The sequence below is a fragment of the Tetrao urogallus genome (genome assembly GCF_951394365.1).
Source record: "Tetrao urogallus genome assembly, chromosome: Z".
Classification (NCBI taxonomy): domain Eukaryota; kingdom Metazoa; phylum Chordata; class Aves; order Galliformes; family Phasianidae; genus Tetrao; species Tetrao urogallus.
The window spans coordinates 57,707,666-57,731,474 of record NC_136816.1 but is presented as its reverse complement, the minus strand read 5'-3'; the positions used below and the strand labels follow the sequence as shown (position 1 = coordinate 57,731,474).

General features: G+C 38.4%; 1 protein-coding gene across 2 annotated transcripts; it reads left to right on the top strand.

Annotated features, from left to right (window-relative positions):
* Nucleotides 1–277: 277 nt before the first annotated feature.
* Nucleotides 278–21,145, top strand: GPBP1 (GC-rich promoter binding protein 1; the record flags this gene model as incomplete). Of its 2 annotated transcripts, none has more annotated exons than XM_079548942.1 (10): nt 278–340; nt 5,549–5,672; nt 6,110–6,333; nt 7,009–7,075; nt 8,497–8,681; nt 9,468–9,608; nt 10,029–10,190; nt 12,706–12,890; nt 18,630–18,732; nt 20,987–21,145. In XM_079548942.1, 10 exons carry the CDS (start codon nt 278–280, stop codon nt 21,143–21,145), a joined length of 1,413 nt encoding a protein of 470 aa, XP_079405068.1. The 2 variants fall into 2 exon arrangements, with proteins under 2 accessions (XP_079405068.1, XP_079405067.1); XM_079548941.1 differs by having other exon boundaries at nt 278–352; nt 5,540–5,672.
* Between the last annotated feature and the right edge of the window lie 2,664 nt (nt 21,146–23,809).

The following is a 23,809-nucleotide window of genomic DNA, read 5'->3' as shown; positions in this document are numbered from 1 at the left end:
ATGAAAAATTTCCTTAGTGTGACTCTTCAGTAATAACAGGATAAATATGATGTAATGAAGTAAAGCTAAGTAAGACTTCAAACCATATCTGTCTGAGAAAATAATACAAGAAAACATAGGGAAATTAATGATCAAAACGCCACAGGTGTGATATTCATGTAAGATAAACAGAATGAGTAAAGCACTCATTTCCTGTTTCCTTTTTTTTTTCCAATTACAGGGACTTGCCATGAGGTGCTAAAGCCTTGTTTCATTGATTTGGAGAGACTGGACCTAAATGGCGCAGCATGACTTTGCTCCAGCCTGGCTTAATTTTCCTACTCCACCATCGTCAACAAAGGTATGTCTTTCTGTAGTTCTGATCCAACAGTTTCATTAATAAACAGGTCTAAATGTCATAGCATTGGTCATTACAAAAATGTGTCTGTTCACAAATGTGGGAAGAGTGATAACATGGTAATTCCTGGAAAATCTTACTTGTTGTAATTTAAATAGTTGAACCTTGGTTATCAAGTTTATACCTCTGGAGTTTCTGCTTGAATAGCTGAGTTCAAGGAATGAAGCACGTGCACAGATTATCAGAGCTGTTCTTGGGTTAAAATTTTTTTTTATTGATAGTTTGAAATGAATGTATTGCTAGAGGAAATGAGATCAAGGCACGTCCTTGATGATCTTGCTGTTGGTTTTGCTTTGTGTCATATACATTTTAGAGAATGTTTTTTCTTATTTGATCAGTCAAGTGATTAAAAAAAATGATTTTGAAATAGATTTTCTGTAATGACTCTTCAGTTGTTGATGGTAATTGTGCATCCTCGCTATGCCTGTTCCACCTAGGCTATGACTACTGAGTTAAAAAAATGCAGAAGTTAACTTGAGAATATGAAATAGCAATCCCTAAATCATTATGGTTTTTAGCTATTCTTGAATATATGGCACTCGTATAAATGTTTCTTTTTTTCTGGCCTATCTTTCTATCCTTTCAAACTAGTGTTTATGCAGAAGTAAAGGCAGCACTGAGCATTTTAAACTCCTGTCATTTATTTTGTATTTCTATCTGTAGACCTGCCTTTCTTTTAATCTTCTGAAAGTAATGTCTGTGTCTGCATGAGAATGATAGTGCTTTGTTTTAATGTGTAAATTTTTTTTAGTATTTCATTTTCATGAAAATTTTAGCCTTTTTCAAATATGGAAATAGGCCTTTGCACAGTCAGCACTCAGCACTGGTTGTGTCTCCATTGCGTTACTTAAGTACCTACACACATGTGCACACATACATTTTCTTTTCTTTTCTTTTTTTTTTTAAAATTCTGTGTCCTTAACTTATGCCTCTTTGTATTATTTTTTTTCTACACAGAACTAGCTAACTTCTTTAATTTGAGTAGTCTAGCAGCAGCTTTCAGTTGCTGTTAAAGGAACATCAGGCTTATCAGTTTTCAGACGTTCCTGTAATGTTTGTTTTTATTCAGCTTGATTACTGAAGTTAACTCTGTAATTTATTCTTTCCAGTGTCTGTATTTTCCACAGAAGTAATTAACAGAGCTTAGTTTAATGTCACCACATTAAAGCACTTAATCTCCACTTATTCCAAGAATGTACTGGAAGAGATTTACTTGCATGCTTACATTTATACCGCTGTATCGACATTATCGACTGGGGTTCCAGCAGCATCCCAGTACTACAGAATATATGTATTTATGGAATGAGTTGTCTTTTGTCAACTCCTTCCTCAGCTGTGTGTTCTATATAGTTCTATACTATGAGAGTGGTGAGGTGCTGGAACAGGCTGCCCAGAGAGGCTGTGGATGTCCCATTCCTGGAGATGTTCATGGCCAGGTCGGATGGAGCCCTGAGCAGCCTGGTCTAATAGTAAGTGGGGAGGTTGGTGGCCCTGCCTGTGACGGGGGGGTGGGAGTTTGATGCTTGAGGTCCCTTCCAACCCGGGCCATTCTGTGGTTCTGTTTCTAAAAACTTAGTAGCTGTATGCTTTTTCTATTATGGTACTTTTGCTCCGATGTCTGTTGTGTTAGCCCTTCCTTCAGTGAAGAACATTTTGTGATATGTGGTCCCTTTGGTTACTAAACACTTGAACGGTCTTATTTGTCCTACCCATGTGTAGTGTTTCATAATTTATATAATCAGTTTATTCTGTCACTCCTATATAAGAGGGATTGCAGATGTGACCTGTACAGATTTTCCACCCCCAGTAATTCCTTGAATAGGTGTTTGATGCTTCCTGTATCTGAACAAGGCAGCTGCAGAGAAGAACGGATAAGAGAGATGAAAGATGGGATGAAATAGGAAGCGTCTCACACAGAGATGAAGGATGGTATGAAATAGGAAGTGTCTCATGCAAAGTGGAGCTAGGATGAGGCAACAGTATCAGTAGACTTGAAAAGAAGGAACTGAACTCTGCCCTTTCAGCTTATATTTCCTGGAAGAGGCATTGTGAGAAACTGTTTTTTGGGGAGGTTTGGGTCCTGCTGCAGCCTGGATTGCTAGGGCTGTTTCCTCATGCCGGTAAACGCTAGAGTTAGAAAAATCAATGGAATGAAATTGGGAATATGAGTGTGCTTTCTGTCAACGGTTTATGGGCTGGTTTGGCCCAGTTCCATGACTGGGATTTCGTGAATCTGCGCCTCTAGGAAAGGGAAACTGGGGACCTCAAAGTAATTAAAAACAGCAGGAATGATCTGAGGAGAAACAAACTAATTTACTAAATATGGTACTGGAATGCAAGATAACACACTGTTATACAATATAATTAGAATCAAAGCTAATAAATATGATAAGAGTGTCCGAAAGGTGGATAGGCCTCACCATAGCACTAAGGTGAGATGTGCAGTCTGGTTGAGCAGCAGGGAGGAGAGCAGATGAAGAAGGTGGCATCAGGTGACCATGCCAGGGGTTATATCTGCTCTCTGACTGCACAGCCCCCTGGGGAATGTGGTGGTTCTTCTCTTCCAGACTGGTGCCCGGAACTGGAGCATTAACAGTTTGACTCCCAGAGCACTACATGGTGTTATGATGTGGAATACCGATAACCAAAAATCGTAAAACCAAAACAACTTTCTTAATATGACTGATACAGCTCACATTTTGACTGAAATCCACTTCATCTGTTGATACTGATTTCTTCTGAAGGATAATTTTTACATCATTTTCCTGTTACTTACATAGCAAAGTATACTTAGCTAAGTAGTCAACTACTGAAAAGCCTTAGTTCAGGCCTGGAAATAATATGTTTGCATCAGTGCAGTACTGTAATTGGGCTGACGTGAATAGTGAAGCCATCTTGGAATACAGACAAAGTTTTTCTGGAAGGATTTCTGTAAAATGCATCTGAGGCGATTGCAGACAGAAGGGTGACATTTTTTATTTTTATTTTTTCCCAAGGTTGACTGTTAACTTTGTGTTAAAGCAGGAAGACTTACGCTTCAGAAATTTGTTTTGCTTTCTTTCTTGCCCGGCTGAATTGAGTCAGATAATTTCTCAGTTTACAGAAATTGCTGATAGATTTCCTTTTGATTACAAAGTTTACTGTGTTCTTTGCAACAGGAGTTTTGATAGATTGATATCTCCATCTTGTGGGGAAAATGCAAACTGCATGATCTTTGCACATAGTGTAGCAGCTCCAGATGGATTGTATCAAGTATGACTTGAACAGTATGTGTGAAGTGTTATCACTTATACTTTGAGTGTGATTGTTCTTCAAGGTTATTAAAAGAAATGAAACTCCGAAGGCGATATTAGTAGGTTATGTTATGTAAATTGACATGCAAAGCTATAGTCTAAAATGTTACCTACCGTCAGCAAGTGTGGAGCTTTTAGATTTGTAGTGGCTAATTCAAAGCTTGCTTATAACTGATAATGAGATTCCTTATCATTTACTAACCACATAAATCACTTAGAATTTTTTGTGGCTTTTTGACTGGATGGTTGTTTTTTCCCTTCTTTTCTCTCCCACCTCCAAGTTTGCGAAGTTTCCAGGTCTCAAATAGAGATGGACTTCTATAAAATTTGATAATGCATGCTTCATATTTAAATATATTTATTGTTTATTTGAGATTGAATTTCAAATAGTGGATTTTGAACAGCACCTTGAGTACTGCAATTGGTATTAATGGAAGAACTAGTCAATTTTTGTGTGCTGGTCCCTTGATAGAGTTAGTGGTGGGGAAAAAGTTCTTCAGGATACTTTCCAGAGTAGCAAAATCTCTTACTGCGGCTTCCTTTTTTTTTTTTTTTTTTTTTTTTTTTTTTTCCCTACTTATTTTGATCAGTAGAATAATTAAAATATTACTAGAACATGTTTAATGTTAATGGATAACAACTGAATTTAACTTTGGGGCTTACACTTTCACTCATGTTCATTCATGGCTGTATTACGATGGTATTTTCAGTGTTTATCTTTGTAGTTACAAAAGTTGCACGCCCTTTGTAAGTGATGCATCATGTGGGTTAATGGTAAAAAGCAGAGCTGCGTTTGCTCTTAGTCTGAATTCTGTAGTGTCAGTGTTAATGTTGTAAGGCTCCTTTTGAAGTAATGACTCCTATTTTATTATGTTGGTTCATGATGTCAGAGGTGGATGTTGGTGGTATGGCAGTAGAGGTTGAACCTTCCTCCAGTATCCAGTTAGATTTATGCTGTGTGACAGGTGGCAGCAGAGGGGCAATCTGATACAATGGTGTCTGATGTGGAAGTGTGGATGAAGCAAAGGTGTGTCATTGAATTTCCCCATGTGGAAAATGTGGTACCACTGGCATTCATTGATACTTGCTGAAGTTGATGGAGACCAAGCAGTGGACATGAGCACAGCATGGCAGTAGGTGGTGTGTTTTAGCAGTGGTGATGGTGGCAGTGGGTCATTTCTGTTGGAGAAGATTTTTGTCAGTGTGGCTCTTATTAATGGCTGATGAAACTGCATAGCTAATGGTGGTGACTGTTGAAAGAGATTGTTTTGTAGCAGAGAGTTTTCTCTATCTAATAGTGTTCTTTTGGTCTTTGTATCTCTTATAGATCTAGTGGCATATGGCAAGTGGTTACCATGACGAGAACTTCTTGTATTTATAAAGCAGATTGTGCTTTTTTCTTTTTCTTCACGTGCTTTCATCATCTCCTCAAATGTGTCACTCCCACTCTTGTCTAAGGCAGTGCTCAATTTTGCTTCAGTTCTTTCAGGTTATAAATTTTAATGTTTGCCTTCCATTCCCAACTGTGATCTTGCATCCTTCCTTACCTTTTTTAAAATTTTTCCTCTACTGTAACACATCACTTGTCTCCATTCTGCTGCCAAACTTAAATAAACACTTGCATTTTTGCTTTGTGTCACAGTCGTGGTCCTCAGCGTTTTTTGGTATCCTGGAGTGGAAAATATATCTTTTGATTCTACTGGTTTAAAGGGTGATGACATAATTTTGAATGTGCTTATACTTGAGAATTTTTGTATCATCTCCCAAAATCTTTTTTAAAATTGTATGTACTGTATAATACGTATGTTAGAGTTCTGATAATTCATCTCTTGTTATTAATCAGATGTTTTCTTTACAGTCATCGTTGAACTTTGAGAAGCATTCTGAACATTGTTCATGGACAGAGAATCGTTGTGAAGCAAATCGCAGAAGGCACAACTCTTCTGATGGGTTTGATGCTAACACTGGACGAGCTAATGGAGGTATAATTCAGATTTCATGAAATGTTTTAAACGCATTTGCATCACTGCTTTTAGCATTCTGACTAGAAAAAAAATCTTAGCCCTGTGTTAAGCACTGTGTTCTGCGGTAAAACAGAGGCAACAGAAAGTTGGAGTTGCTGGTTGGAGCAGTCCATTTCTTTTAAGAAGGCTGTGGAGTTAATTCTTCGGCCAACAACATGTAAATGAAAAGCCAAGAAAGGAGGCTGAGTAATCATTACATTGGACTTCTGTCATCTTTTTCCATCACGGTTATATGAGTCTTTCCTGCTGGTTATGGTGAATGAAAGCTTAAGTTCACTATGCAGTTATGTCCCATATATAGATAGAGCTGCTTGCTTAAATTCTCTAACAATTTTGCAGAAGAGGATTTGTTTTTCCAAAAGTACTTATGTTTCTTTTAAATTCAAAAATCTAAGGGCATTTTGGGAGAAAAGAGAAGAATGGTTGGCGTTCACAAGGCAGAAATGGTACAGAAAATATAAACCATCGTGGGGGATACCATGGCGGAGGTTCCCGCTCTCGTACCAGCACTTTCCACTGTGGAAAAAACCAGGGACTGCGTGAAAACAATGTACCTGATAATGATCCTGGGAAAAAAGAAGACAAGGAAGTATCCAAACAATTTGAGGCTGAGGATTTTGTAAGTTAATTCTAATTATAATACACAAGGTTTTGTTGTTTCTGCAAGTGCTATTTTGTCCATTACAAGCTACTTCATGAGATTTCACCAGTTACAGATCAACATATAAGGGATCACCCTTCCCATAGGTAAGGGGATATGAGTCATTTGTCCACTTACTTGTTTCTCTTCTTACTCTCCCATTTTTATCATTGCATTTTTTTATTATAGAGTGAAACTACAGCTGGGTAGTTTCTGAATTTGTAGTCTTTTGCCATGATTTACTGTGGCATATGTATGTATTAAGGTCTATGAAATTACCTTACTTGATAATGTAAAGTACTAACAATGTGGTCTTTCTGACCATTTGGAATTATGTGTTTCAAGCTAAAATTCTAAGGTGTAAGAGGAAAACAGCTTTCTCTTTGAAGAGCGATACACTTTTTTTTTTTTTTTTTTGTGGATTTTTCATTGTTTTATTTTGTTTTCCGTGGGTAGTTAGTATAATGGTATTGACTGTTGCTTGAATGTTGGAGAATAGAAACAAGTGAGCATTGATAAATTTGGTGTTCAGAGGAAATATTCTGTCTCCATTTAAAAATCTTGGGCAGTGGATGGTGTCATGATTGTTTAATTGGTCCTAAGATTCAAGGCTTTTAAAATTTCATTTTAAATAATGATATCTTTTCCTTTCAGCCATCTTTGAATCCTGAATATGAGAGGGAGCCAACCCAGAATAAATCTTTAGCAGCAGGTGTGTGGGGTGAGTATTTTTGATGTTGAATACAAAAATGTAAAAGAAATGCTTTATTCAAAACACGGGAATTTCTTTTAGGATATTACAAAGATGTGGATTGAAATTGAGGAAGTTTCAGTATTATTGCAGTGTGAGAATCTTCCTGTAGGAGAGGTAACACTTCTGTTTGGATATAAATCTGCTGGTCTCTAGATGCAGCCACAGCTGATGTTCTTAGCCCAGAATGAGTGTGCATCTTTTTGTAAGGATGTCAAGAATTTGTCTCCCAAGAGGAAATGTGCTAAAAGTAGGTCACTGGTATTGGTGTGATTTCTAGCTTTGTGAAGGAATGCTTCTTACTGATTAGAACTGTTGAAAAGATTGACGAGAAACCATGACATGGAGGTCATAAACTGGCTGATGCTTTGTCTGGAGCAGTTTGCATGTACTCCTGTCGTGTTTATAGAGGCCTCAGTTTGGTATGTTTGGCTCTAAACTGAGCTGTTAATATGCAAATACCAATTCTTTGGTAATCTTAGAGGAAAATATAAAAGCCATACTTTCTTTTGAAGATGTGACGAAGAGGGCAAACTGTATTTTGGGGTACATCAAACACAACATAATCAATTATTAAGAGGTGATTGTCCTGCTATATTCAGTGTTGGTGCACCCTAACCTTGAAGACTGATGTTGAGATCATTGAAAGCATCCGTAGGAGGCATCAAAGCTGATAACAGGACTGGACAGCATGTCTTGCCATGAAAGGCTGAGGGCATTTGGGTTGGTCTAGAAAAGAGGAGGCTGTTCCCTGCAGCTCCCTCAGGACACTGAGCTGAGGGATGTGCCGCACTCTGCTCTTAGGAACTGATGGCAGGACAGAAATGGCACAGAGCTGCCAGGGAAGGGTCAGTCTGGACAACGGGAAACACTTTTTTATAGTTAAGGTGGTCTAACAGTACAAGAGGCTTCCTGGTTAGGTTGATGATGCCATGTGTTTGTCAGTGGTGAAGAGGCATTTGAGTAATGCCCTCTGTAATTGTGTTTTGCGGTAGTCAGGCAGTTCTACTAAATGATGTTTGAAGGCCCCTTCCGACTGAACTATTTTATTCTATTAGCAATTAACAGTGTTTTGATATTAGATTTGTCAACAAGAGCTGTGTAGCTAATTTCTTTGACTGAGGAGTATCTTTACTTTTTGAAAGTAAAATTCTTGTGTTGTCGAGAAATTTTTTTTACTGATGATGGTTGTAGAAAACTGAACAGGTCTTCAGTTTATCTGGATTTGTTCACTAGGTTATTTTGGAACTAGTGCTGAAAAAGTTCCTGCTTTTATGCCTATGGACCATATGGCTATCCAGTAACCTGTGAACTAGAAATTTAACACTGTGTATACATGCACAAGAATTTTTGTTTGTTTGTTTTTTTATTTTTGTTTTTTGTTTTTTTAGAGTATCCTTTGAACCCTAAATCCAGATCTTCAAGGATGCTTGTCATTAAAAAGAGCAGTACAAAAGAACTGCAGATATCTGGATTCCCTGTAGTAGGAAATCTTCATTCACAGCCAGTAAAAAATGGTACTGGCACAAATGTTTATAAAGGATTGGTCCCTAAACCTGCCACTCCATCTGCAAAGGTGAGTCTTTGATGTGTTGGCATGAATTACATTCTGGGAGGGGAAAAAAAGAGCACATTCAGAATTAGAGCTGTTTCACTCCTGAGAATTTTGTGGCTAAAGCATGCTTTCAAGTATTGAAAGTATTGAATACTTGAAGAGCCATGTAGCCTAGAAGTAACTCGAAATGCTTTTTTTTTTTTTTTTTCTTTAAAATTCTAGTGTTATTGAATTTCCATTTATTTCTCATTCACATTTTTTGAGAAGCCTGAGATTTGTCCACACGAGAATGATATTTTTAATTTATGAAATAGCATTGCTTTTTGCATGTATAATTTTAACAGAAAAGGAGAGCAATAACTGGTCTAAAAATACCTTCAGAATTTAACCCAATTCTTGAGGTGGGTATCTGGTCTCATTCCAAAAGCATTTTTCCATGTTCATCTTTCGGCTTTTGTCTGGGAATTTCTGTATTCCTGAGAGCATCTGATGGAAATGTTCTTAACTGTGCAGCTTAATGCATTGAAAACATTGATTGCAGCTGTTGAAGACTCTCATATTTCTTATCTTAATACATCAGATATGAGGGTTTTAATTATTTTTAGATCTAACTCTTTAAATGAACAACATAAACAGCATTTGTGAGAAGATGAATTGCTCATAAACAGTCTCTTTTCTACAAGAAAACACGTTTATGCGAAGTTACGGTTGTAAACAGTTGTAATAGTTTTGCTTTTGCTTAGTCATTTTTTTGAGATTTTTAAAAATAATCCTGTTGTATTTAATGATTCCTTATATATTTTTAAGCATACACAGTGGAAAAGCCAAGCAAAAGAAAATAAACTTGTGAATCCATTTCCTCATGAATCTTCATGTGGTAGTGGCAATTTCAGTCCTTTCAAATCAACTGCCAAAGCATTTCCTGTATCCCAGAACGCAGTGAGAGAGGTAAAGCAATGGCTGTAATTTTAATCGCGTGTATATAATTTTTAATTTGTTTGGTTAAATAAATGGATAAATAGATTTTATATTGAACTGTATTAAATAAGTATATTTTTTGGAGTAAATGTGAGAGTGGGTATTGTGGAAGGTATCTTGGTGGTCTTCAGATACTGCATGGTTTGTTTGTAGGCTTGGTTTGGAGTGAACATAGTGAAGTAACTCAACTATTAGCAGTGCTCCGTAAACTTGAGTCCCTTTGTCTATGTGTGACAAACATAAACACTAAAATACAAATATTTTCCCTCTGCTTTGGACTCTGGCTATACATGCAGTACTAGTTCCTGAGAAGCTTTGTGTCTTTTGTTCAGTCTTTTATAAATGATTGTACTTCTAATAGTCCTGTTATTATTTTACTCCCTACGTTAGTGTAATCGGTCAAATTCTTCATCCCCTGTTGACAAAGTTGGTCAGCCTCGTTTAACAAAATTGACAAGAATGCGGACTGATAAGAAGAGTGAATTTTTGAAAGCACTGAAACGAGATGGAGTGGAAGAAGAACATGAGGATGAGAATGCTGGGCAAGAGAAGGTGATTTTCTTCATACCTTGTATACCCAGCAGTAATGGGTTCAGACTGAAAGTAACCTGTATTTTTTTCTTCTGAGCGGTTGTTCAGTTGTGATCCTGGATCTCTAGATGCAGGAAGGGACTTAGCTTTAGATGGATTTGCTCTGAATTCTACTTTCTCCACTGAGTCTTAGTGATTTGTTTTTTCTACTGCCAGATTTGTTGATAGATGTAAATATTCCAAGGACATTTTAGCCTTTAGCAACAATAGGATCATTAATGTTGGAAGAGACCACTAATACTACCTCCCTAGGCCAAACATCAATCCATGTGTCCACTAAACATTGTCACTCATTGTGACATCTAGCCTTTTCTTGTAAACTTTCTGAGGTGATAACTGCCATCTCCCTGGGCAGCCTGTTTCAATAAAAAGAATAAAGAAACTTAATACACTAACCTAATCTTTCAGGAGGGCAGTATCTTGCATCTTGGCTGTTAATAATTCTAGAAAAATAATTAATGGAAAAACTTGGTTTTGCTTTTCAGATTATTTCCTTTTTAACAAGAATTCTTACATACCCAGAAGCTCTCTCTGTTCCTAATGTAGACATAGGAGCAGTATTTTTATTTATGTGCATTATAAGGGACCTGTTTCTGCTTCCCGATTGATACCTAGGAAACCTATGCTGTATATGTTAATTTGTCAGGTTTCTTTCATGCAGGATCACTCCATGTAGTGCCTGGCTGGCATTGAGAATATTCATGTCTCAGCTACCAGGAAGTAACAAGCCGTAAGCAGGGTTAACTTATGTAGTATGGGTATTAGTAAGTAATATGTTATTTAGGGTGAAGTGATTATGTGAGCAATAAAACAAAAACTGGTTTTGAAAAAGAATTATTTTGATTCAGAGATATGAAAGAAAAAGAAATTGTGCAACTGTGTGTTCCTCCTGAAAGTGAAACTGACTTTTCTGACCTTGTTTTGATTTTGGGCAAAATAAAACTTGGCTGTATGTATCAGCTGTATCTTTTCATTAGACATTCTGTTTCTGTGCACTCTAGGACATCTGATGCAGTGGTGTTTAAGAAATGCAAAGAGTTTTTGATTGAAGCTTAGAAAGATCTCGGGAAACAGTGTGAAACAGTGGAAATTACTGTGTGAACATGATAGGAGTTTGAGTTCCTAGAATTGCTTTGAGTTCTTAATATTTTCGTGGTACTTGAAGTTCAGATGTGTTTGATTGTCCCACTGTACGCAGCTGTTATTCAGAGACAGTTTATTTGAGTGGGAAAAAAAATGTTTTTAGCAGTAGAAGTCATAATATCCTTGGACATTTGTATGTTACACATAGGTTGGAGTATTTAGTAATGACAGGTATCTTGTTGCCATTGATGTTTAACTAATGGAAAGAAGTTGAAGTTTAAAAATCCAAAACAAACAATCATGTGCCAGTAATACTTGTCCTACTTTCCACAGTGATGGGGACTGAAATAACGTGGCAGATGGTGATTGGCAGCTGAGTCATGTTTGGAGGAAGCTCTGTTGCCCCAGTACATTTAATACATTAGAGTTCTTTAATGTTCTCTGATAATCTGAGTTAAATTCTCCATGTTTATGATTTAACAGCTGATTATATATTTACTGGGATATCTTTTAAATTTTAATAAATTTTGGGTGTGCATTCTGAAGTTTCTGGAAGCAGCTATCACTGAGTGAAAGGGAAATGCTGCTTATGGTCTCAATCCTATATTCAGAAATAGGATTACTTACAATGCAAAGCTTGCTGATTGAGTGATTACCTCCTGCTATGGATAGTGGTGTTTTATGCCAGCTCTGAGGCTTTTGTTGTCAAAAAGGGGCTAGCTTAGATAATGATCATGCTCTGTTCTTATAGTTGCTAAGACTTCTGAGGCTGTTTGGCTAATTACTGAGTAAGAGTTAGAAATTGCTGGAAGAGTACAATACGAAGAAGCATTTTAGGTTTGTAGGATTGAAGAACTTCAAAAAGCCATGTGAACCCTAACAATTCGTTTTCTTAACAAACTCTCTTCCAAGTTGGTATGTCATGGCTAGTAAGTTACCACTGTAGTAACAGAGTGAGAAGTACTGTGGGTGTAGTCTGAATGTAGGGAGTCTGAACATGCAGAAGGTGAGTTTTCTGGTTGATGGTGACTGTGACCTGCCCTTTAAACCAAGTCCTTTGTGCTTTCAAACTCTGCCGACACACACAATATTTATTAAGTTAGGAACCCTAGTTTTAAGTTCAACAGATAACTTTCATACATTTACAAATAAGCTTGAGTTTTTAAGACATGTTTAAAACTTTGTAGAAAAGCATGAGGCAGAGCATGGGACTTGCTTTCTACTTTACTAGTTCAGTGGTATAACCTAAGAGTTGTGTAGTGTCCATGTATTGTAATGCTATTGAAATGTAATTCTCCATTTAAATTCAGCAGAATCACTCAACTGCAGCACTTTCAGAATGCAATTTACTTTTGAACTATGCAATACACATATATATATTATATTTTAACAGGATGGTGACTCCCTTAACTTGCATAAAAGCAACAGTACTCATCACAAGAGAGATATAAACCAAAACTTTGAAAATGAAATTTCACAACAGAATGGCAATGCTTCAATTACATCTCAACAGGTCATTCGATCTTCAGCTTTTCCTCAGGCAGATATTCTTTCAAGCTCGCTTGAGGCAGAGCATAGGTATGTGCTTCTTACATAAAATGTTTTTTCGTCGTAAGTAATCATGCCTTGAATTCTTACTAGCTTAGAATTCAGAATCTGATAATTGAGAATACAAAACGTATTTTAAGCATACTGTGAAAGATTTAATTTTAGTAATACTAATTTAACATGGAATTACTTTATTTCTACTAGACCTTATATATATTGTCATCTTTAACCTGCTTTACTAAGAATTTATTTCCTTGTAAAAAAAATAAAGCAAATGGATCTGCTTATCTCGGAGGAACAGTACATGTCATTCCTATCTCTTCTAATGATGCTTTAAATGCTGCATATTATATAAAACTTGTCACTAAATAAAAGATTATTTTTATAGCTGTTATAATGCGGTTAGTGGGATTGTAAGACAGTGCAGTGGAAAGGGAAAAAAATTCAGAGGATTGAAGTTAACAGTAACGTGAGAGAGATGAGAATAGCCCTGCTGGAAAGTCATAGCACAAGTCTGGAGATGAGCTTGTTGTGAGCTCTTTTAAACTGCTTCTGGTAACTAAAGAAATCCACAATCTTTTTACAGTGATTGTATGTTATTCCTCTCCCACCCATTGGCTATGGAGACAGAAAACTTGGGCTGCTAATGGCTGCTGGCAGTAATTTTTGACTAGAAGATTGAAGTTGTAACTTCAATCTGAAGTAACTCTTACTGGTTAATTTAAATTACTTTGAATTACCTTCATAAGTTTTCTAGGCAAGCCTCTCTGTGATATTCCAGAGATATTGTGCATCTGCACTCTGTACTAGGCTCTTGACTGTGACCTGTGGCATGTAAACAGGTATTACAGTAAGCCTTTTTAGAGGAAATCTGAAGTGACCAACTCACTAGAAGCTTATGCATGTCTAATAATGAATTGGCACATGTGCAAAATGTGTTTTGGGTTTTCCTTCTGCTACAGAAGGCTTCACGGTGCTCTGATTATCCTGCTTATCCTGCTGGTGCGAAGTTTACTAAACTGTAGTTTTTTAAGTGTAGTTCCTAATGTTGCTTTAAAGATGCAGTGGTCCTGTCAGCTTTAGATGATGTTGCTTAAGTTAATTAACTACTGTCCTTAACTTTACTTATATTAACAGAAGCAGTGTAGCTTTCCACTTAATTATACATAATTCTGCTAACATTCTAGCATGCTTGCAGTAAGACTTTATAACAAATTATTGTTGCTAAAACGATATCACTGAAAGTATTTTTTTGTATGTGTATACAAGTGGATATATTCTGTCATAAAAGTTTCAGATGACATATGTATTATTTGTTCTGCTTTCTGATGGTATCACTTTTCCTAGCAGTCACATTGTCTAATTGCCTCTAAACAACACAGAGGATGTGACTTCCATTATTGTCTTGTTAACTTCTTTAAGCAGACTCAGTAGTGCTGTTCTCTTCCTCTTCTACAGTTCTGGACTTTTAATGTGGTTTTAATAATGGTTAGTGATATCATTTTAGTCACTTGCACATTTATTCACTGCACTTGTGTTGTGTTTGGACCTGGAACTTTTTCTAGGCAGGGTTTTACATCAGGCATCAACTTGAATCATCTTACAACCTCTGTTTTAATATATTCACTGTTATCCAACTAAGAGTGTCAGTTTCCTGTACCAGTTCTGGCATATGGTATTAGAATCCTTTTTACTTTTTGTGAAACAGTGTTTATTTCCTTTAAGATACAAGGTTTACAGGTGTTTGGTTTGCCTGAAGAAGCTGCTTATCCTTTTGGCAGAATCTTTTCAGTGAGAAAATATGTGAACATCATTAAATGCCACAGTGTCTTCACCGTAAGATAAACCATGGGTGTCCAACCTTTCAGCTTGCCTGAACCACACATATTGAAGAGGAATTGTCTTGGGCTGCATATACGTGGGTTGCTCGAAATGTAATGTCTCCTATTTATTTCCATGGAAACTGCAACAGATACAATGAGCACAGCAACTCTGTTTGATAGAGAAAGATCTCAACTACAAAACATATTTTTTTAAATGTAGTCACCGTGATTAGCTATGCGTTTTTGCCAGTATGGCATGCTTGTCAAAACCTGCACCAGAGAGGATGGTCGTTGTTGTCACTGCTGAAAAGCACCACCTACTGCCTCATTGTGCTCACATCCACTGTTTGGTCTCCAGAAATATCACAGAATCAAAGAACTGTAGGGGCTGGAAGGGATCTCTAGAGATCAAGTCCACCCCCCCTGCCAAAGCAGGCTCCCTAGACCAGGTTGTGTGGATGGTCCAGGCGGATCTTGAATATCTCTAGAGAAGGAGACTCCACAACCCCGCTGGGCAGCCTCTTCCCATTCTCCATCACCCTTATTATGAAGAGTTTGTATGCACATTTGTGCAGAATTTCCTATGCTTCAGTTTGTGTCCATTTCCCCTTGTCTTGTCTCCACTTGCTGCTGAAAAAAGTCTGGCCTTGTCCTTTTGCCTTCCACGCTTTAGATATTTATAGACATATAGATCAGATCCCCTCTGAGTCTTCTTTTCTCAAGGCTGAACAGATCCGGGTTGCTCAGCCTTTCCTCAGTGAAGGGGAGATGCTCCAGGCCCTTTATCATCTTCCTGGACCTCTGCTGGACTCTTTCCAGGAGATCCCTGTCCTTTTTGTACTGAGGAGCCCAGAATAGGACTCAGTACTCCAGGTGAGGCCTCAACAGGACAGAATAGATTGGGAAAATCACCTTCCTTGACCTACAAGCCATGCTCTTTTTAATGCACCCCAGGATGCCATTGGCCTTCTTGACCACTGGGACACACTGCTGGCTCTTGGCTAACCTGTTGTCTACCAGGACACCCAGGTCCCGTTTTGAAGAGTGCCTCTGCACCAGGTCATCCCCTGACCTGCACTGGTGCATGTGGATATTCCTCCCTGGGTGCAAGACTCTGCACTTGATTTTGTTAAATCTCATTTGATTTCCTTCTGCCCAGCTCTCCAGCCTGTCCAGGCCTTGCTGAATGGCAGCATGGCCTTTTGGTATATCAGCCATTCCTCCTCGCTTTGCATCATCAGCAAGCTTGCTGAGGGTGGACACTGTCCCCTCATTAATGACATTGAGATGTTGAGCAAGACCGGACACAGCGTTGACTCCTGGAGAGCACTGCTAAATACAGGTTTCCAATTGGACTCTGTGCCACTGATCACCACCCTCTATGCTCTGCCAGTCAGCCAGTTCTCAACCCACCTCACTGTCCACTCATCTATCCCACACTTCCTCAGCTTTGTTATAAGGATGTTGTGGGAGACAGTATCAAATACCTTGCTGAAATCAAGGTAGACTACATCCACTGCACCCCCTCCCTATCTACCCAGCCCTTAATGACATTGTAGATGGCTACCAGGTTGGTCAGGCGTGACCTCCCCCTGGTGAACCCATCAGTGGGTGCTGTTGTTTCTGTGTGGAGGAATTCAGTGACACGCCTTCGCTTCATTCGCATTTCCATGACTTCATTTTGACAGACTGTCCCTCTACTGCCATCTGTCACATGGCAACAAAATGTAACAGAATATTGGTGGGAAGGTGGTTCAATCTCTACTGCCATACCATTCACATCTGCTTGTGGTGTTATGGTCAAGTATTAAAAAAAAAAAAAAATACGAGGCATTACTTTTGGAGCAGCCAAAATATATATTTATATTATATATATATAATATATTAAAATATTTTCTTACTATATATATGTATATAGAGAGAGAAACAGTAAGAAAATATTTTAATTTATAATATTTTTTTATCAAAACAGTATGGAAAAAAAGAGGAGTGAAACCATAAAACAAGTGGAATATTGAATCATGTTTTTGTGAAACTAATGCATCAGACTGGTTGATGGAAGTGGTTGCGATTCTTTGTCAGTTCTCAAGGTCTTTGTCAGAGATTTTTGATGAAATTTTACTCTTCCAGTGCTTTGTCCTTAAAAATAATCGTTCATAAATGTATGCACTACCAAAGAGCAATGACTGAGTAAGGCATGACTCTGAAGTGAGGGAGATTTTTCTTTGTTAAGATAGAACTTAGAGGAAAGCCTAATAATGAGACATGATCCAATTTTTGAGTGGAATATCTGATTGCAACTCTATGTAGTTTATTTGAAAATTAAAGGTAGTCTATTTCTGCTGGCTGAAAATGGGGTCACAAACATAAATTGATGATTGTTTTGGCAATCTTGAAACTGCTTTCAGATTCTTTTCACTAAACAGGAAACATCTGCATACTTCTTGCTGTTCAGTGTGTTTAGCCAGTGTATCAAAATGCATTATTTTGTGTAACTTGAATTGGCATTGCACTGCACCTCTCCATGCCCTCGTTTCAGCCCAGACAGCGCTGACTGCACACTGTTGTTTTCTTGTTGCTGGGCAGTGGGTGTGTGCCTGGGGTTGGCCTGCTCAGCAGGGAAGGGCTGCCACTGTGATGGCCTGGGGCAGGGAGCAGGCCACATGCAGTCTGTGGGTTGGACATGTCTGTGATCAACCCTGTTTCCACAATGCATTCACATCTAAATGCATTTTCTATGTGTATGCTTACTCTTGTCCCATTTTTGGCACTGGCTGAAACATTTGATTATTTCATCCTTGGATGCCTCAAATGAAGGCACACTCTGAAGTGTGTCTCTTTCTTTTCCTCCCCGCATCCCAAAACTTGCTTGTAGTTGTAGTCACATGGAAGGACATCAGCAGCACTTCTCATAGCTGTTCTGTTATCCAGGAAGGAAGTCTGCAGACTGTGCCTCAGTGTGAATCTTCTTTTAACACTATTTTTGAGGAGGTACACTACTGTTCCACCAGAAATACATTTTTTCTTTTCTATCTTAGGTAGATGTCTTGCCTTAAAATGAAGGTATCACTTTCTTCCATCTTGAATCTTAGGAATATGATGAATATCATAGTGGTAGCCAAGGTCACTTGGTTGTACTCAAGTCATTTCCCTTGGATAACGTATCTTGAGAACACAGATTGTAGTTTGATGTGCTGTGAAGTCCACAGTGTGCCAACAATGGATAAGCATTCAAGAGAAACCCCATGCATCAACAGCTGAATTTGTGTATGTTGCAAATTGTTTTCTCTTTTGCTGTGTTTATTGCTGCAGTTCTGGTGAACACCCATCCAATTGAAACAGAATAGGAAAATACATAAATAAATATCTGTTTTTATGTATATATATATATATATATATAATATATAGGTATATATATATATATGTTTATATTTTAATGCCTGATTTCCATTAGAGTTTACTTGGAAATTTTGTCATCTTATGCTAAGTGCAGCTATGTCTGGGAGCGTTGTCATTGATTAGAAATGATCCCGGAGTGAGGACATTTGACTTCTGTGCCAGCATGTTCACTAGATTTATTGAGGGAGTTGCGTCTATTTGACATGTGAAACCTAATGGCAGGAAGTGTAGTGCTTGACACATGCAAGTGTGGAGAAGATATTCACTTGAAATTAATACTTTATCTATAAAACACATTCTTAATGCTTAGTTTTTGCAGCTTTTATACCCGAACGTATAGTGGCATAACAGAATCAATTGTGAAGAATCTGGTAACTTCATGCTTATAGAACTTACCTTAAATTTTTACATAAAATTGGGTTAGAAATCTGTTTTAAAAAATGGTGAACTAATACATTCATTACACATTTTTACACTGGTATAGGAAGAGCTTGAACTGTCTTTGTGTGTGTAGAAATTTCCTCATGTTTCTTATTTTATTCCTAAGGTTGTTAAAGGAAATGGGCTGGCAGGAAGATAGTGAAAATGATGAAATTTATGCTCCACTAACAGAAGACGAGATGAGGGAATTCCAAGTCATTAGTGAACAGGTAATGCTACACTAATGTCCCGTTATGAACTTACAGTTGCCCACTCTTAAGTACCTAATCTTGAGGAGAATCTCCAGTAGTTCTGATGGTTAGAGATGATGCCATTTCAGCACCCTTTTTCTTTCTTTTTTTGCTTCCTTTGCCCTTTCAGAAGTTGGTTTAAAAAGATAGGGAAAGCAGTACTTATTTTCAACATTGCAAGTTGCAGGCTTGCACAGGACTTCTAGCTCTTCAGCTCAATCTGAGGAAAAGAAATTTTTGGTCATGGTTTTTGTGTAGCTTCCTTGTCTTGCTTCACTGGAAATTGCCCAGTGAATTGCATTTTCCTCAATCTAGACATTCTACTTTTTTTTTCTGAAAAAAAGACTGTGGTCACAGGAGGAACCCTACAGGAGGGGCTACTGGGGAAAACATCTGAGGAAGTGGAGGGGAAGAGAGTATACTTGATCACTGCAGGAGCTTGGCTTAGTGCAATTGAAGAAGTTCTTGGTTAGCTGGTACTTCCGTCTTCAGTGAAAAGGCTCTCCCTCAGGTTTCCCACACCCTGGTCTGGGGAATGGGGGACTTCCCTTTAGTCAGGAAAAGGAGGTGCATGAGTGCCTAGGCAGTACTAAGCTTCCACAAGTCCATGGGACCTGATGAGGTGCATCCACATGTGCAGAGGGAGCTGGTGGAGGTCATTGTTGAACCGCTCTCCATCATTTTTAGATAATAGATAGTCTTAGATAACAGGGGAGGTCCCTGAAGACTGGAGGATAGCCAGCGTCACTCCAGTCTTCAAAAAGGGCAAGAAGGAAGACCTGGGTAATTATAGGCCAGTCAGCCTCACCTCTGTGCCTGGAAAGGTGATGGAACAGCTTGTGCTGGATGCCATCTCCAGACAACTGGGAGAAAAGGAGGTTATCAGGAGTAGTCATGATGTTGTCACATGCTGGGTGGATGGGGGAAGAGCAGTAGATGTAGTCTACCTTGATTTTAGAAAGGCATTTGATACTGTCTCCCATGACATCCTTATAACAAAGCTGAGGAAGTGTGGGATAGATGAGTGGACAGTGAGGTGGGTTGAGAACTGGCTGACTGGCAGAGCACAGAGGGTCGTTGTTGGTGGTGCAGAGTCTGGTTGGAGGCCTGTAACCAGCGGTGTTCCTCAGGGGTCGGTGCTGGGTCCGGTCTTGTTCAACATCTTCATCAATAACCTTGATGAGGGGATAGTGGCCACCCTCAGCAAGTTTGCTGATGATACAAAATTGGAAGGATTGGCTGACACGCCTGAAGGCCGTGCTGCCATTCAGTGAGACCTGGACAGGCTGAAGAGCTGGGCAGAACAAAACTGGATGAGGTTTAACAAAAGCAAGTGTAGAATCTTGCATCTGGGGAGGAATAATTGCATGCACCGGTACAGGTTGGGGGATGAGCTGCTGGAGGGGAGCTCTGCAGAGAAGGACCTGGGTGTCCTGGTGGACGACAGGTTGGCCATGAGCCAGCAGTGTGCCCTTGTGGCCAAGAGGGCCAATGGCATCCTGGGGTGCATTAAAAAGAGCTTGGCCAGCAGGTCGAGGGAGGTGATCCTCCCCCTCTACTCTGCCCTGGTAAGGCCTCATCTGGAGTACTGCGTCCAGTTCTGGGCTCCCCAGTACAAAAAAGACAGGGATCTCTTGGAAAGAGTCCAGCGGAGGGCCACAAAGATGGTGAAGGGCCTGGAGCATCTCTCCTATGAAGAAAGCCTGAGTGACCTGGGTCTGTTCAGCCTTGAGAAAAGAAGACTGAGAGGGGACCTGATCCAGGTCTATAAATATCTGAGGTTTGGGGGCCATAGTGGTGAGGCCAGACTGTTTTCAGTGGTGAGTGGAGACAGGACAAGGGGAAACGGCCGGAAACTGCAGCATAGGAAGTTCCGCACAAATGTGCACAAGAACTTCTTTACAGTGAGGTGACGGAGCACTGGAACAGGCTGCCCAGGGAGGTGGTGGAGTCTCCTTCTCTGGAGATGTTCCAGACCTGCCTGGATGCCTAACTGTGCGAGCTGGTGTAGGGAACCTGCTTTGGCAGGGGGGTTGGACTCGATGATCTCTGGAGGTCCCTTCCAACCCCTACAATTCTGTGATTCTGTGAATTTTTCTTTATATGAGTGTATAACCGATAATGCTCTGGATCCAATGTAGCCTATAGATTGGATACAGAGAATGCTGAAATTCAGTGGATTGTTGTGTTTAGTTCATCCTTTCCCTAAAAACATTTTATTTTCCCATTTTAGTTACGAAAAAATGGACTACGGAAACATGGCATTTTGAAAAATGGCCTCATCTGTAATTTTAAATTTAGCCCCTGGAAAAACAGCACTTTCAAATCTGCTCTGGAAAATGAAGATTCTGAGACAAGCAGCAGTGATACATCAGATGATGATGATGTATGAAGATTTCTGTAACATCTCTAGAAGCTTTTTTTGATACCAGGAAAATATGGGGATGTGTTGTCCAAAAAAAATATAGATGTAGTAACATGCCCTGCTAGAGGAAGAATGATGGAACTGCACTCTGAAGAAAGCAAGGAGTGTTGTGTTGGGTGTGTTGAACATTACTATAATCTCTTTGTAAACAGATGTTGTAGAATGAGGACTTGGGTTGACCCAGCATTGACTGTCTTCATCGCTGCAGCATTTCTGACTACCAGTGTGACAATGTAACAATTCAGACTTTCTCATTTAATAATAAAAGCAAAAATAATTGTGTAATGTCTTGCAAATCTTCTGTCTTAAAATATCCACATCTACAGAGATAAAACAGGCAGCTTGACACAGTGTTTGGCTTGCAAAATCATTTTTTTCTTATAGTGGAAATTTTTGAATCCACTTTATATGCGAAAAGGGCAAATTGCATGTCTGGTAAAATGAGCAAGGGGCACTAAAACTCTTCTCCTTATTTTTTTAAATTTTATTTTTATAAGTAACCTTTAAATTGAAAGCTTTATAGGATATTGCAAGACCCAGTATTCTCACATTGAACAAACTCTTGTGGGAAAATAAGCACTTTACTATTTAAATGCAGAAAAATTATTACACTGACTAGATTTTGTTCTCTACATGCAAAATAAACTGATATATATAGAGTATTGTCTCAGTGCGTAGCATCAAGAGTGTTGTTTTCAAGACTTGTAAACTTTGTTTGCATTTATATTAAATGTACACTAGTAGTAATCACTGCATTTCAGAATGACGAACTATTCTTATCACTAGATCTTGCTTTTGTAGCTACAGAGGTGTATCTTTAACACATTTTAAAACTAGTGTTATTTCTAATTTGTGTAGTTCATTACATTTTCTAAAAGTGTTTTCTGCAAGGTGGTACAGACTTTGCAGCATTAATCCACAAGCACAACCGCTCTTGGTGATGTCATGCATATTTATAACTCAATTTATGTATAGACATTTCTTCCTTAAGATATTTTTGAATTGTACTACTTTTTATGTAAATACTTCACAGTTTTAAACTCTAAAGAATATATATTTATGAAAATGGGATTTTTTTTTTCCTTGGTTACCCCTTTTTAGGGAAAGACATTTTATAAGGTGACATCTAACAATTCTGGGTCATGTGCTTTTAATATGTGCCTATTTAGTTAAAATAAGGTGTTTATTTAGGAAGTTGTTTTCTATTTTCTTCTTTTTTTGGAACAGTCGTGCAAGTGTTGGAGTAGTCAGCTTTGGCTCAATGTTTTTAAATAAGTTGTTTTCATGTCTAAATTTAAGAGGATAATTTTTTTGAAGAAAAAATTGCTGTATCAATAATGATATATTTGCTACTTTTATGCCTTAAGCATCTTCTTTTTCTTTCCCTTCTCCAGCGTTTTTTTAAACCAACTTTGATACCTTTGTAAAACTTACTCAATTTTTGGTTGTTGCATCTGAACAGCAGGATCTGCTGTCTATCTTAAGCTACGAAGTTGCATGTGAATATACTTACTTCGCTACTATTTTTTTTTTACTAATTTTATGCAAATTGGTACATAGACCAATTTTAAATTTTTTCTCTACAGTTTAATGACAAACATCACTTCTATAGTTAATGCTTTCAGGAAGGAATTATTTTGGCCTTTCATGCTAGTGCAGGAGCTGTTATCAAAGATCCGCATAGCCCTTACTGTAAATAGTTAGCAGCCTGCTCTGTTAATTCAGTTTACACCTCTCTGCACTAAGAGGTGGAAGTGGGGAAGCTTTGATGTTTTCACTGAGGATTTGGGTTGTGTTGTGTTCACTTGCAGTGAGTGAGTAACACATTGGCTTTCTTTTTTTGGCCCTTTAAGAAGTTCTTTTGGTAGTCTTGTCTTCTGAAGAACTCCATTTTCTATTGATTTTACATTGTTCTGAGAAGTGTCATTTGAAACAAGATTTTTTTGTATTTTACTTTCATAAAATGCATGAAAGCGTTTGCACTGCCTGCCTCCCTTTTGTGTATGAGGATATAAAGCAAAATGACATTGGATTCTCTAGTACGTCACTAGTATGTCTCTAGTATGGCTTTGTTCCTCTCCAGGGCAGCTGAACTATCCATTCCCAGCATACAGCCACTGCTTGTTTCTTTTGCTTAATTAGCTCAATGCCAGCAATAGTGTCTCCTCTAGTAGCTTAGTTGTGACTAAGTTTGTCCATTTCTTCATCAGGTTCTCTCAAGATTTGGGTATTAAAGACTTTCCACTAGAGGGTTTGTCAGCACTGGGCCTAAAATAAATCAGTGCTGCATAGTACTGCTGAATGGCTTGCTGTAATTGCTGCCATTTCTCTGCCCAGTCCTTTCTTTATTGGCAGAAAAACTTATCTTGACACTCCACTGTTTTAAAAAGGAAGACAGTTAAATCACTCACTGTTTTTCTTATCTGTTGATGAAGGCTTGCACTGTCTGCTGTTACAAAGGGTACATTTTATAGCAGGGCGCTGAAACTCCTTTACATCATCTGGAACCTGCAGACCTTCCTTACTGACTTGTACACAGCATTCTCTCAGCTAGTGAAAGAAGCTGTCATCTGAAGTGAGTGTTGTTTGCAATGAAGTAATCCACTGATGCATATTGGACCCAATCAGGAA